This window comes from Oncorhynchus kisutch, linkage group LG1, assembly GCF_002021735.2.
Source record: "Oncorhynchus kisutch isolate 150728-3 linkage group LG1, Okis_V2, whole genome shotgun sequence".
NCBI lineage: Eukaryota > Metazoa > Chordata > Actinopteri > Salmoniformes > Salmonidae > Oncorhynchus > Oncorhynchus kisutch.
In genome coordinates, this window is record NC_034174.2 from 15,772,454 (window position 1) to 15,787,267 (window position 14,814).

At 40.7% G+C, this 14,814-nt stretch overlaps 1 protein-coding gene across 1 annotated transcript; it reads left to right on the forward strand.

The window, feature by feature from the left end:
* The first annotated feature begins 352 nt into the window (after positions 1 to 352).
* Positions 353 to 8,309, forward strand: LOC109898702 (GDH/6PGL endoplasmic bifunctional protein-like). Its single transcript, XM_020493802.2, has 5 exons — positions 353 to 420; positions 2,643 to 3,318; positions 6,025 to 6,142; positions 6,254 to 6,523; positions 6,909 to 8,309. The coding sequence occupies exons 2-5, from the start codon at positions 2,668 to 2,670 to the stop codon at positions 8,255 to 8,257; spliced, it is 2,388 nt and encodes a 795-aa protein (XP_020349391.1). The 5' UTR covers positions 353 to 420; positions 2,643 to 2,667; the 3' UTR covers positions 8,258 to 8,309.
* Positions 8,310 to 14,814: the final 6,505 nt, after the last annotated feature.

Consider the following 14,814-nt stretch of genomic DNA (forward strand, 5'->3'; position numbering starts at 1 on the left):
TTTCACATTCAAATGCCGAAAGCATGTTATGTTGATTGTCAGAGAGACTGCATTAGCAAGACGATGTCAGTTCAGCCGCACGCAGTGAAATAGCCTAGGCGACAGCCGTAACTTTTTATGTGTAGTTACAGGTGAACAACTGCACTCTTTTTTTAATTGTAAAATTTTAATAAAAATTTATAGCAACACAAATAAAATGCATTTGCATCTGACCTAATGGTTTAATGCAGGATCCCAATGTAACTGACTGAACAATTACGCCTCTGGTTAAATGTACGGGCTATTTGGTATGCTCATATATCTGTGAAACGCATAATTTATTCAAGCGCTCAGATGTCACGTGACTGCTATAGGAAGTGTCTTTTGACATAAATATCGATGGATGCGATCTTTCATCGAACTCGACTGTCGAGGGAGAAGGTAAACTTAATTTCCATAGAATATATATATATATTGTATATATATTTATTTTTTTCAGACTAGGCTAGTTTGAATAGTTTGAGTGAGATGGATTAATTTATATTTTTTTTATGTTCAGACTAGGTTAGTTTGAATAGTTTGTGTGAGATGGATTAATTTATTATTTTTTATGTTCAGACTAGGTTAGTTTGAATAGTTTGAGTGAGATGGATTAGCTATACAAAATCATTTTATTGTGATTGTAAATGGACAGAAACGCTGTTGTTGGGTAACATTGTATCCATCTACTGCATGGCTGAAGTCAGACAGCTAGCAGGTGTAACTGTCCTGTTAAGAACTCTTTTTTTTACATTTTATTTTTTATATTTATTGACTTTCAATAGATAGATTGTGATGGCAGGGCCATAGGTGAGAGGACACTATTCATGACAAATACATCCTATTTTAGCCTGGGTTATTTAGTTCCTTTTTGTATTTCAGTCAGAAATTAATAGTAGGAGAAAATAGTATCCAAAAGCATGCTATTATTAATTATTTTTCAAAGTTTAACATATAATTTGGATGTAAATGTGATAAACACACTAGGCAGAAGGTGGATGTTAAACCATTTGGTTCGGTTTTTTAGTTGAGTGAAGGCTTCAAGGCTCAATACATTTGCACTGGGTGTGTTATGAGTTTCTACAAAGTTACATATTTATTGAGTGTAGGCTACTGTATAATTTCAGGATGGTACATTTTTGACTTTCCAATATCCAGCCTTTCTGATCATCTGGAGGACTGTGTTGCAATTCTCTAATATCCTCATAGGCAGACTGGGTTAACAATGTGAGCCCTGTTGTTATTTGTCAGGCTGCTATGGGCTATCTAGTTTTCCCCCACAATAGAACTGTTGAGAAGTTATTAGGTCAATGGTTTGTTAGTTCTGCACTTATCATGAGTTAATACATAATCGGTACTCAAAATATGTATTCATAGTATTTTGTACACTATTTGCTGAGACTGAGTTGATCCCTCATAATCATAAATGAGTCGTTCTGTATAAAAATGTGACAACTATGTATCCATGTAATTTTTTATTTCCCTGAAAGGTCAAAGACATTTTCTCAGGAGGATTGGGATTTAGACACATGGGATAGGTATCTAAAAGGATTATTGAGATGGTTCCTATATCTTTGCCACTATGGTTCCTATATCTTTGCCACTAGCCTAACTTACAATGTATATACAGTACAGAGCAAGTATTTATGTCACTGTCACTGAAATCATTATACAATGTGTGGTCTTACGTGTGGTAAAGGAGGTTTTGGTTACCCAAAGTTTCAAGAACTTAATGCCATGGATATTTGTTCACACTGAATGACCTGGCCTATGTTCATCTTTACTCCTCTTGTTTATTGATCAACATCCTGCAGTCAGAGCTGTGATCTGGGTTGTTTGGATAGGACCACTCCTTAATCTTGACTTATTGTCAGCTAAAAATGTAAATGTTTTAATAAGTTTCCATCCATTCCAAAAGTATTTGATTCCCAGAGGAAATCAGCGGCCTTGACTTTTGTTGTTTGCTGTGTAAACTTCAATACTAGACTATGATTTCAGACGTTACAGTAAAGTTACGCAAGCTGTTTAGATGCCTCGTCTGTTAATCTTGTAAATGTTGACTTAGCCACACTCTTTTCAATGGTCTCAGTCTAGAAACCATTGTCTCTCTCTGCAATTTGAGCAGTCCGGTTGTCTCTAACTTTCCACCCCAAAACGTAGGCCTCGGGGTTCAACCACTTGAATACAATCAATGTGGAAAATGTGAATAACATTTACCACAGGATTGACATGTTATCTACTGACAGAGTAGTTCCCTCAATTTGACACAAATTTCCCTCAATTTGACATATACTTTTACCTACAGATGAACCTATAACAGAGACATGTAAGAATATTATGTTGGGGGGTGATGTTGTAGTTCATGGAATAGCTAAGAGCCGACACTTTCCACCCACAAACCAAATATGCCACATTATTAAGAGTAGGCTAGGCTGCCTCACAGAATTCCTGCTTGCATTGGTGGGAAACCAATCCACGACTGTAATCAATGTGTGTTTTAAGTGGGTAATTCAGCCACTGTGATTAAGGGTTAATAACGTGGAAATACTTAGCAATCCACAACTGGTCTGTAAATCACCTTTTTGAAATTCTCTGATTCTTCTTGCTCTGTCTCTCTCCTGTAGGTGCTGATCTGTGTTGGACCAGAGAATGTGGAAGGTTGTGTGGGCAGCACTGCTGCTTCTGTCCACTGTGTGTGTCCAGAGAGGCTATACCAAGGAGGCCAAGGGAGCACAGAGCCTAGGTCATGTGTCAGTGGTCATAGTGGGAGGTACAGGTGACTTGGCTAAGAAGTACCTGTGGCAGGGCTTCTTCCATCTGTACGCTAACCAGGTCAGTAGCGGCTACAGCTTCTCCTTTTATGGCGGAGGCCTGTCGCCCAACGATAAGGCCACGCCGATCCTGTTTGAAGTGCTGAAGGGAGTGGTCTGTCCTCGGGAGTTGTCTGTGGAGCGCTGTGCCCTGGTGAAGGAGCAGTTCCTGAGGCTGGCTGAGTATCGGCAGTTGAATACTTCAGAGGACTACCAGGCCCTGGGCAAACACCTGACAGAGCAGCTGAGGCAGGAGGGCATAGTGGAGGCTGGCAGGCTGTTCTACCTGTCAGTGCCAGCCTTCGCTTATGCGGACATTGCAGAAAAGATCAACAACAACTGCAGGCCGACTGACGGGGCGTGGTTGAGGGTGGTGCTGGAGAAGCCATTTGGCCATGATTTCAGTAGCGCCCAACTCCTGTCCACTCAACTGGGCGCCTCCCTCAAAGACAACGAGATGTACAGGATCGACCACTATTTAGGGAAGCAGGTGATGTAGGCCTCTTGATCAGTCTATACATAGAAGGTTACACTTTAACACAATACTTCACAATTGAAGCAGGTCTTTGGTTTAATTAAGCTGACCGTCCTGAAATCGGGCACTAGAATTACTTTTTAAAGAATTATGTTGACGTTACTTATTTTATTGATTTCCCACCGTTTTATAAGTCAGAAGAGCCAGAGCTTCCTAGGACTATGTAAACATCTTCTGGGGGGTGTTCCTTAGAAAAACATTTATTCAGCTTGACTGCTTCACGGCACACACATATGGCAAAGCAATCGCTGAATTTGTCTCAAAGAGGTGGATCTAAATACACAACTTTCATGGCTCTACACTTCCTTAAACCTAAAAGAAGTCATTTGTGTGGAAGTCAAAAATTTGTTTTACATCAGAGGCAGACACATTGCAAATGCTTAGAACAACAAAATCGATCCCTTTACATAGCCCTTCTCCCTTTGTCTATAGGAGGAACACACGCTGTTTAAATGGCCTAAAAATATATATTTTTTTTTTATTTCAACTTTATTTAACCAGGTAGGCTAGTTGAGAACAAGTTCTCATTTGCAACTGCAATCCGGCCAAATTAAAGCAAAGCAGTGTGACACAGACAACAACACAGAGTTACACATGGAGTAAACAGTAAACAAGCCAATAACACAATAAACAAATCAATGACACAGTAGAAAAAATAAAGTCTATATACAGTGTGTGCATGAGGCATGAGGAGGTAGGCAATAAATAGGCCATAGGAGTGAATAGTTACAATTGAGCAGATTAACACTGGAGTGATAAATGAGCAGATGATGATGTGCAAGTAGAGATACTGGTGTGCAAAAGAGCAGAAAAGTAAATAAAATAAAAACAGTATGGGGTTGAGGTAGGTAAATTGGGTGGGCTATTTACAGATGGACTATGTACAGCTGCAGCGATCGGTTAGCTGCTCAGATAGTTGATGTTTAAAGTTGGTGAGGGAAATAAAAGTCTCCAACTTCAGCGATTTTTGCAATTCGTTCCAGTCACTGGCAGTAGAGAACTGGAAGGAAAGGCAGCCAAATGAGGTGTTGGCTTTGGGGATGATCAGTGAGATATACCTGCTGGAACGTGTGCTACGGGTGGGTGTTGTTATCGTGACCAGTGAACTGAGATAAGGCGGAGTTTTATCTAGCATAGACTTATAGATGACCTGGAGCCTGTGGGTCTGGCGACGAATATGTAGCGAGGGACAGCCGACTAGAGCATACAGGTCGCAGTGGTGGGTGGTATAAGGTGATTTGGTAACAAAATGGATGGCACTGTGATAGACTGCATCCAGATTGCTGAGTAGAGTGTTGGAAGCTATTTTGTAGATGACATCGCCGAAGTCAAGGATTGGTAGGATAGTCAGTTTTACAAGGGTAAGTTTGGCGGCGTGAGTGAAGGAGGCTTTGTTGTGAAATAGAAAGCCGATTCTAGATTTGATTTTTGATTGGAGATGTTTAATATGAGTCTGGAAGGAGAGTTTACAGTCTAGCCAGACACCTAGTTATTTATATTTGTCCACATATTCTAGGTCGGAACCGTCCAGGGTGGTGATGCTAGTCGGGCGGGTAGGTACGGGCAGCAAACGGTTGAAAAGCATGCATTTGGTTTTATTAGCGTTTAAGAGCAGTTGGAGGCCACGGAAGGAGTGTTGTATGGCATTGAAGCTCATTTGAGGTTAGTTAGCATAGTGTCCAAGGAAGGGCCAGAAGTATACAGAATGGTGTCGTCTGCGTAGAGGTGGATCAGGGAATCGCCCGCAGCAAGAGCGACATCATTGATATATACAGAGAAAAGAGTCGGCCCGAGAATTGAACCCTGTGGTACCCCCATAGAGACTGCCAGAGGTCCGGACAACATGCCCTCCGATTTGACACGCTGAACTCTGTCTGCAAAGTAGTTGGTGAACCAGGCGAGGCAGTCATTAGAAAAACCAAGGCTATTGAGTCTGCCGATAAGAATACGGTGATTGACAGAGTACTGTCTTTCATCGATGGCGGTTATGATATCGTTTAGTACCTTGAGCGTGGCTGAGGTGCACCCATGACCGGCTCGGAAGCCGGATTGCACAGTGTAGAAGGTACGGTGGGATTCGAAATGGTCAGTGATCTGTTTATTAACTTGGCTTTCAAAGACTTTATATAGGCAGGGCAGGATGGATATAGGTCTGTAACAGTTTGGGTCTAGGGTGTCACCCCCTTTGAAGAGGGGGATGACCGTGGCAGCTTTCCAATCTTTAGGGATGGGGATGATTTAGACAGTCCAAAATCTGTTAAATTTGTGAACATCACTAACTATATGTTTGGTAAAGTAATAAAGAAGGTGAAATATTTTGGGTAGATAGTTAGAAACAGATTCTAACTTTATACTGTATGGACATTATAAGATATGGAAAGGCTTCATTGAGATAATTTTGTCTTTTAAACATATTATATTTGTAAATGTTTTATTATACTTATATTGCCTACTAGATAATATGGGTTGAAACGTTTTTTTTTTTCTCAGACATAAATAAACAATTAGAGGTGAAAGCCAAGGTCATAGGGGGGGACACTACTATATTGATACAATTCTGCCCTTTTGCAAGATTGATGACTAAAACCTTAGCGAAGCAGTGCAAAACGACTGTCAACTCAACTGGTTTTAATTCTAATGTTTGTTTCTTATTCTCAAAAGGTTGTCTCTAAGATTTTGCCATTCAGAAGGGAGAACAGCAAGCATCTGGATCTTATCTGGAACAAGCACCACATTGAGAGAGTTGAGATTGTACTGAAGGAGACCCTGGATGCCAAAGGTACTGTATAGTTAAAGTGTATTAACCCCCTCTATAAAATATGTGATGGGGATAGTAACATCACCTGTCAGGGAGTTTTTGGTTGTTTGATTTATTCTCCCTTTGTCACAGGTCGCATCTCCTTCTATGAACAGTATGGCGTGATCAGGGACGTGATACAGAACCACCTGACTGAGGTCATGACCCTTCTGACCATGGAGCTCCCATCCAACCTGAGCAACACTAAGGAAGTCCTCAAGAACAAGCTGAAGATCTTCAGTGCCTTGCAGCGCCTGGACAGTAACTGTGCTGCCATTGGTCAGTACCAGGCCTACAATGCAGAGGTACAGGAAGAACTGAGCAAAACAAGGGAACACTTCAGCCTCACCCCCACCTTCGCTGGTAAGTGTCATGAGAACGTTTGTCTGTAGGAGTTCTTCTATTCAGCCTGTGCATTAAAGGCTTATTAAAGGAGAAATGTTTTGTCATATAGTAATAACATATGATTAGGGCCATGTGTTCTGGGCAATCATGTCACATTATTTAAAGTTTTTTCATCAAACTATCCCCCTTTCTTTTTATGTCAGATGTTCCAGCACCATCCTCAGACAAATTGCTTTCCTTTTTGGTGTAATTCTGATTTCTTGAAAAGGCTTAAAATAAAGGTTAAAGTCTCAGTCATGTGACATGATAGTCCAAATCACAGGGCCCTACATGTGATACATAGGTTATTATTATTTAAAAAATATATATATTTCAGTGATAAAACAGTTTTTTTCTATTTCAGGTATAATGGTGCACATTGACCTAGCCCAGTACGAGGGCATGCCAGTCATTCTGACCTCAGGGAAGATGCTGGATGAGCGTGTAGGCTACGCTCGCATTCTGTTCAAGAATGACATCTTCTGTATCCAGAGCCACAGCAGTGTCCACTGCAAGCCCAAGCAGATTGTGTTCTCCTTTGGCCACGGCACTCTGCAGTACCCAGCCATTCTCGTGAGTAAGAACCTGTTCAAGCCAGACCTGATGGACACTGAGTGGAAGGAGGTAACAGAACACAAAGATGTCAGTGTATTAGGTTTGCCCATCTCAGACTACTACGTGCTGACGCCAACGGTGGAGAGGGAGGCTTACGCAGAACTCATTTTGCACATCTTCCAAGGCCGGAAGGACAGCTTTATCAGTGCTGAGAACCTGCTGGCCTCCTGGAGTTTCTGGACACCTCTCCTGCAGAGCCTGGCCGACACCTTTCCCCGCCTGTATCCCGGGGGAGCGGACAATGGCAACATGCTGGATTTCAAACTGTTGGGACGGAAGGTGAACTTCGCCAATGAGGCACTGGTCATGGTCACCCAGGACCACATAGGCGGGTCTGGGAGGGAGAGCTTCCAGGTGATGCAGGGGAAGTACCGCAGCGCTGACATGGTGTCTGCCTGGCCCGAGGAGCTCATCGTGCGGCTGGCCGCAGACCTGCAGGTTGCAGCGGAGAACGCGGTAAGGGAGGGCGGACGCTTCCACCTCGCCCTCTCCGGGGGCTCCAGTCCCCTAGCTCTGTTTCAGAGGCTGGCCCGTCACCACTACTCCTTCCCCTGGAGGGACACCCACGTGTGGATGGTGGACGAGCAATGCGTGCCTCTCACAGAGTTGGACTCCAACTTCCGCACCCTGCATGACCACCTGCTCCAACACGTGAAGATGTCCTACTTCAACATCCACCCCATGCCGGTGCAGATGAACCAGCGGCTGTGTGTGGAGGAGGATAGTGGAGCGCTGCTCTATGAGAGCGACATCACCCAGTTGGTTAATGCTTCCAGCTTCCACTTTGTCCTGCTGGGAGTGGGCGACGACGGCCACACTGCCTCTCTGTTCCCAGGCAGCAAACTAGATGCAAGTGGGAACAGTCTAGTAGCCTTCACCGAGAGCCCAGCCAAGCCTCACCAGCGTATGAGCCTCACCCTCAAGGCTATCAACCAGGCCCAGAAAGTAGGTGTGCTGGTGATGGGTAAGAGCAAACATGAGCTGGTCACTCAGCTCAGTCGAGTCAAGGACAACCCAAAACATTGGCCCATCACTGGGATCCGGCCGACCAGTGGCAGGCTAGTATGGTACATAGACTATGATGCTCTTTTAGGATAGGGGATACTGTAGCAATGAAATTATGTGGATTAAATGAATGATTTGCTTTAAATTAATGATTTGCTGTAGTTTTACTCTTTTGCTGTATTTTGACTAAGAATGTAAAGTAATGATAAAGTTCTGTTGATTCCGTGCACCTTACTTAAAGTTGAAGTTTTTCAATATACAAGATGTAGGGTTAACGTGGTGTGTGTGTGATGCACTCATGTATTTTAAAGAAGTATGATTTTTTTTTATCTCAGGAAAACAAAGTGGATATGGAAGTTTGTTGTTCAAATAATGAATAATTATTAAAAGACTAACTATATTTTATATAGTTGTAAAAACAGTACATTTTCTCATAAAGATACCTGTTCTCCACTGAACCAGCATAGAATAGGATTGTTAAAAGGGGATTTTGAACTGTGAAGGCCAATAATTTAGGTAAAAATGAATGTATTATATTATTGTATTTGTGCCTCAATGACAAAAGAAATCAAACTGCATAATCAAATTAAATCAAATGTATTTATATAGCCCTTCTTACATCAGCTGATATCTCAAAGTGCTGTACAGAAACCCAGCCTAAAACCCCAAACAGCAAGCAATGCAGGTGTAGAAGCACGGTGGCTAGGAAAAACTAGAAAGGCCAAAACCTGTACTGTCCAGTACATTAAATTACCACAAAGCACATTCTGATCCATTGCTGCTTTTGTTTTAATCAGTGCTTGTGAATTCAAATGTATTAATCAAATCAAATCAAATGTATTTATATAGCCCTTCGTACATCAGCTGATATCTCAAAGTGCTGTACAGAAACCCAGCCTAAAACCCCAAACAGCAAGCAATGCAGGTGTAGTATTACTTGGTATCTATGTCAAATGTCCACAGCCTTTGACCCGAATGGGTGCAATTTTCCCTATAAGCCAGCACAGTATTTCCTAATACTTCCTCTTTTAATGTGACAAAGTGAAATGGTACTTGTATGTGGTTTTAGAAGATGTGACCTTCCAAATACTTTTTAAAATAGATTTAAAACAGGTTGATGAAGGTTGGTCGAACCTCTTCACTACGTTTACCTTAATTAAGGTCTGGAAGCTCCACGTATACATTTAAGGTCATTTCCGATTGAGCTGACATATGTAGCATTCACCGTGAATGCAGTCTCAGTGATCCCGGGAACTTTGCCTTTTTATAATTTCTATTGAGTTATAATGCAGATCTTCTGCGATACGGATGGAATCCAGCCCTAATTATACAAAGAGGTGTATGTTTAATATACTTATGGTGCTTGTGAAAAGGATTCAATTAGTTTTCAATTTGATGTTTGTAGATACAAGGTTCTATCTGACATTTTGGTTTAAAAAAAATGTTAGTCACATATAATTGATCTTTAGATGGTTCTTCATGTGCCTGTGAAGTTCGATTTTTGAAAAAGTTAAGTTAAAATTGTTTTTATATACATATAGTACCAGTCAGAAGTTTGGACATTCCAGGTTTTGTATTTATTTGTACTATTTTCTACATTGTAGAATAATAGTGAAGACGTCAAAACTATGAAATAACACATATGGAATCATGTAGTAACCAAAAAAGTATTAAACAAAGCTTCTTCAAAGTAGCCAGCCACCCTTTTCCTTGATGACAGCTTTGCACACCCTTGGCATTCTCTCAACCAGGTAGTCATCTGGAATGCATTTCACTTAACAGGTGTGCCTTGTTAAAAATGTATTTGTGGAATTTCTTTCCTTCTTAATGCGTTTGAGCCAATCAGTTGTGTTGTGACAAGGTAGGGGTGGAAAACAGAAGATAGCCCTATTTGGTAAAAGTCCATATTATGGCAAGAATAGCTCAAATAAGCAAAGAGAAACGACAGTCCATCATTACTTTCAGACTTGAAGGTCAGTCTATCTGGAAAATGTCAAGAACTTTAAAAGTTTCTTGAAGTGCAGTCGCAAAAACCATCAAGCGCTGTGATGAAACTGGCTCTCATGAGGACCACAACAGGAAAGGAAGACCCAGAGTTACCTCTGCTGCAGAGGATAAGTTCATTAGAGTTACCAGCCTCAGAAATTGTAGCGCAAATAAATGCTTCACAGAGTTCAAGTAACAAACACATCTCAACATCAACTGTTCAGAGGAGACTGCATGAATCAGGCCTTCATGGTCATATTTCTGCAAAACAAAACACTACTAAAGGACACCAATAGTAAGAAGAGACTTGTTTGGGCCAAGAAACATGAGCAATGGACATTAGTCCGGTGGAAATCTGTCCTTTGGTCTCATCAATCTTAATTTGAGATTTTTGTTTCCAACCGCTGTGTCTTTCTGAGACACAGAGTAGGTGCGCGGATGATCTCTGCATGTGTGGTTCCCACCATGAAGCATGGAGGAGGAGGTGTGATGGTGTGGGGGTGCTTTGCTGGTGACACTGTCAGTGATTTATTTAGAATTCAAGCCACACTTAACCAGCATGGCTACCACAGCATTCTGCAGCGATACGCCATCCCATCTGAATTGCGCTTAGTGAGACTATCATTTGCTTTTCAACAGGACACTGAGCCAAAACACAGAGACAAACACACCTCCAGGCTGTGTAAGGGCTATTTGACCAAGAAGGAGAGTGATGGAGTGATGCATCAAATGACCTGGCCTCCACAATCACCTGACCTCAACCCAATTGAGATGGTTTGTGATGAGTTGGACCGCAGAGTGAAGGAAAAGCAGCCAACAAGTGATCAGCATATGTGGGAACTCCTTCAAGACTGTTGGAAAGGCATTCCAGGTAAAGCTGGTGGAGAGAATGCCAAGACTGTGCAAGCTGTCATCAAGGCAAAGGGTGACTACTTTGAAGAATCTAAAATATATTTTGATTTGTTTAACAATTTTTTGGTTACGACATGATTCCATATGTGTTATTTCATAGTTTTGATGTCTTCACTAGTATGTAGAAAATAGTAAAAATATAGAAAAACCCTTGAAGGAGTAGGTGTGTCCACACTTTTGGCTGGTACTGTACATATAAGTTCTATCTGCATAAACCCATTTGAACTTGCCACTATAAGGTTCTTTCTGCAATCCAATCACAAACCTGAACAAATACAGACAGACCAATCAGAACACGTCTTTGACATTTCCCTCTAAGTATGGTCTAGCCAGCAATAACGGCACGGCAGCAAAAAACAAACCTGTCAGTAATCATTAAGTAAGTCATTTATCTTCTGAGTCTATCATTTACGTATTCAAATAGCTACAGTTAGAACCTTATAGTCCCATTGTCTCGAAATGTTGTAGCACTTAATCATTCTCAAAGTTGTAAGTTAGTCGTCAAACAACCGGTCAATCGCTTTCTCCCAGCGGATCTCCAAGGCATTCCTAGTTGACCACTAAACACTTCTGTGAGGTGCTGCGTAGAATTTTTGTCTGACAAGTATTTTTCGTTGCTCATACAGGAGTAATAATTTGTTGGAAGAAAAAAAATCTTATCAGGGGGTACTGCAGCATCCTCAGCACCCGTACTTCCCGTTGCTATGTATAGACCTACCACTGGCCAATCAGATAGCTCAGATCACCAGGTCTGCACAGCTTCCTCAAGCCTAGACTGCAAAAAGAAGCCTTGAACGCACAGCAAAGTTGATACTGAGATTTCAAAAACTATGACTAGAGAGAGACTCAATGAATACACCAAAAAGCTTCTGATTTTACAAGTAAGTTCGTGTTTAAGTTGTTATTCAGCACTGTCAACACTTTGTTCAACACTTTTATAAGCCATGAAATGTGCATTCTCCCTAGTTCCACTCACGCTACATCAGCACTGCAGCTGGAATGAATGAGTAGCAAAGTGTTTCGATAAACATCCGTTGTTATTATTAGTGGCTTGTCTTTTTTAATATCGAGAAATATTTCACTTTCTCTGGACAATGTCATAGGAGTAACAACATGAATTGGTGCATGAGGCAGAAATAATGAAGTGCTACTTGAGTTTCGCCATCAGCTGGAAGGCTGTCTCCTTTTCTCAGCGGAGGGAGGGAGAGTGGAGGGGTGGTTGGTCAGGTGAGGCAGCCTACCTGCTGCTCCATCCCACCCCTCAGACTGACCATCAGTACAGTAAAAAAAGCTCATTATTATGCTCCATCGTCTGTGCCTCACAAGTAATACAACAAATGATCTATTACTAGTGTGATCATATACAATTTTTTCAATATCATTTCAAAATGGTCTGAGAAGAACAACATTGGCAGGGCAAATTCAAGCAGAGCCAATATGCAGTGATAATGTATTGGGCCTATAGCCTACTGCACAAACCTCATTGCTGCATAACTTTTTTTAAATTGGTTAATGTTGATCTCGGCTTGCATTTTGACTCAGAAAGTGATCTTGACTCAGAAAAGGTTGGTGACCACTGTTGTAAGTGAAAGTGTGGTTTGATCCGTATCACTTGAGGTTCAAAAAGGCTATGAATGAAGGATTCGCTAATGTTATTTTTTTACATCTGGGGACCGAACACCACTTTTCTACATACTGTACACAAATGGAATTACTGTAACACGTAGTCACTCTTTAAACACAAGGAAATAAACTACAGCTTTCACAGCCCTTTCTGCACAGATTCTTTATTTTTAACTGTGTGATTTCAAACTAAGGAATATTTGAGCATAAATGTTGGGTGCTTGAAAAATCTATATGCCCCTTCATAGTTAATTCGATACTCACAGTCAGATGAATTTAATGTTTATAAACAGCTATGAACACCAATTGCTTACGTAGTATACCAAATTAAGGAAAGGGGATATTTAAAGTCACTACATACTACACCAGTCACCATACTGTGCAACAGTATTGCTTGCTAGTGATATACTAGAAACAGCATCAATTATGGAAGGATGGCTCTGTGGAGCATGTATCTAATTGCAGCCTGGAGCAGCTGCAAGCTTAAATAAATATGTATTGCGAAAACGTTTCTTGCCTGTCTATTTATGGGTAACAGGATTTACATTTTATTAACAGGGTTGGCCTTAAAATGTGGGACAGATGTAAATAATACACTAATCACATGAAATAAAGAATACTCTTCTGAAATTACTTTGTCAAAGCAAAAAAATAATTAGGGCTTTACATTGATGGTGAAACTTGGAGAAATTTAGGGATTAAGGGGGTTAAAATCTTCCTAGAAGTGATAGAACATGTCAAAATGCTGAATTTTGGCATTTTAGCAAGCCTTTATTCAAATTAAGAATCTGATTTATTGAATTCTCAATGTGGTCTATATTAAAGGGCCTTCATTTAATATAAACAGCTTTTAAAATTCAATATTGGTACACAATTTCTACTTAAAATATCAAAGGGAATCAAAAAGCACTCTTTTCGTGGAAAGACCCACGGACTTTAAATGTACATTTAGATTGTTGCAACGAATGCAATGACCCAATCTGATTGAACTATGAGGAGGGTCGGAATGACCAAAGCTTGTCTCTACTGCCATCTCTCTTTCATCATAATCAAATCAATTTATTATGAACTTGGCTAAAATAAAATTAAACATTGCTTTTGCCAAAAGCCAAACAATTGTGAGGAGCACACCTCATTAAAACTACAAGACATAGCTATCAAAAATATGTTTACAAAGCAGGATGTAGCCATGAAGGATGAGACAATGAAGGCAGTGAGATTGTTCAGAAGAGGCTGCTGGCAATATCGAGAGGACTTAGGCCTGAGGGATTTATACTCTCAATCAGAAACTTGACATGGTACACACTGCATGTATGACTTCAAATTAAAAGCTTTTCGTTGGTAATTTGAATTTACTTACCTGGTTAACACATACAATTGAGAGATGAGAACGAGTGCCACAAAGATTGGATTAATTATCTGACTGCAAATAAAAAGGTTTCTAAGACCAGAATTAGATTAATGTTCATTTAGAATAAGTTACTAATTGAAAACATGTCATCAATAGTACAAAGAAAAGTAAAGAAATCGCCATCAGATTATTTTTCACAACACAAGAAGCCACCAACTAGTTATTTCATTAGTTTGTTCATTGTCATCATAGAAATGAGACCCAGACCCAATCTGTGAATAGACCTTAACACCTCCAACACTTACAATTTATCATTTGATCCCTTGGTATGATATTCCGGGTATACTGTGCTAATGCGTAATGTAGCATTGTGCCCATTCATTTTGAGTAAACTCTGCCAAAGAAGTGAGAGGTGATAGGCCTTGATGACACATCCTTCCCAGTTCTAAGTACTGTGAAAATTATCATCCAACCAGGCTTTTCATCATACTCTGGTGTGCGTCCATGTGAATGAAACTGTATAACATGTATTCTAGTCACCTTTCACATTGTTGGAAAGAGAGACACTAAAGAATGTGCACATATGTTTGATGCATTATAGCCTACTCTATTTCGAGACGCCTATCTCAAATGTTATTTCCTCATATAATTGTGCAAAAAGTCATGTTCCGCCCTCCACCAGGCTACTCCTCTACTCTATTGTCCAACTAAGCAACCAACTACGAGAGGTAAACCAAACCCCCGCCCTATATTAACACACCATGGGACATCCTAGAGA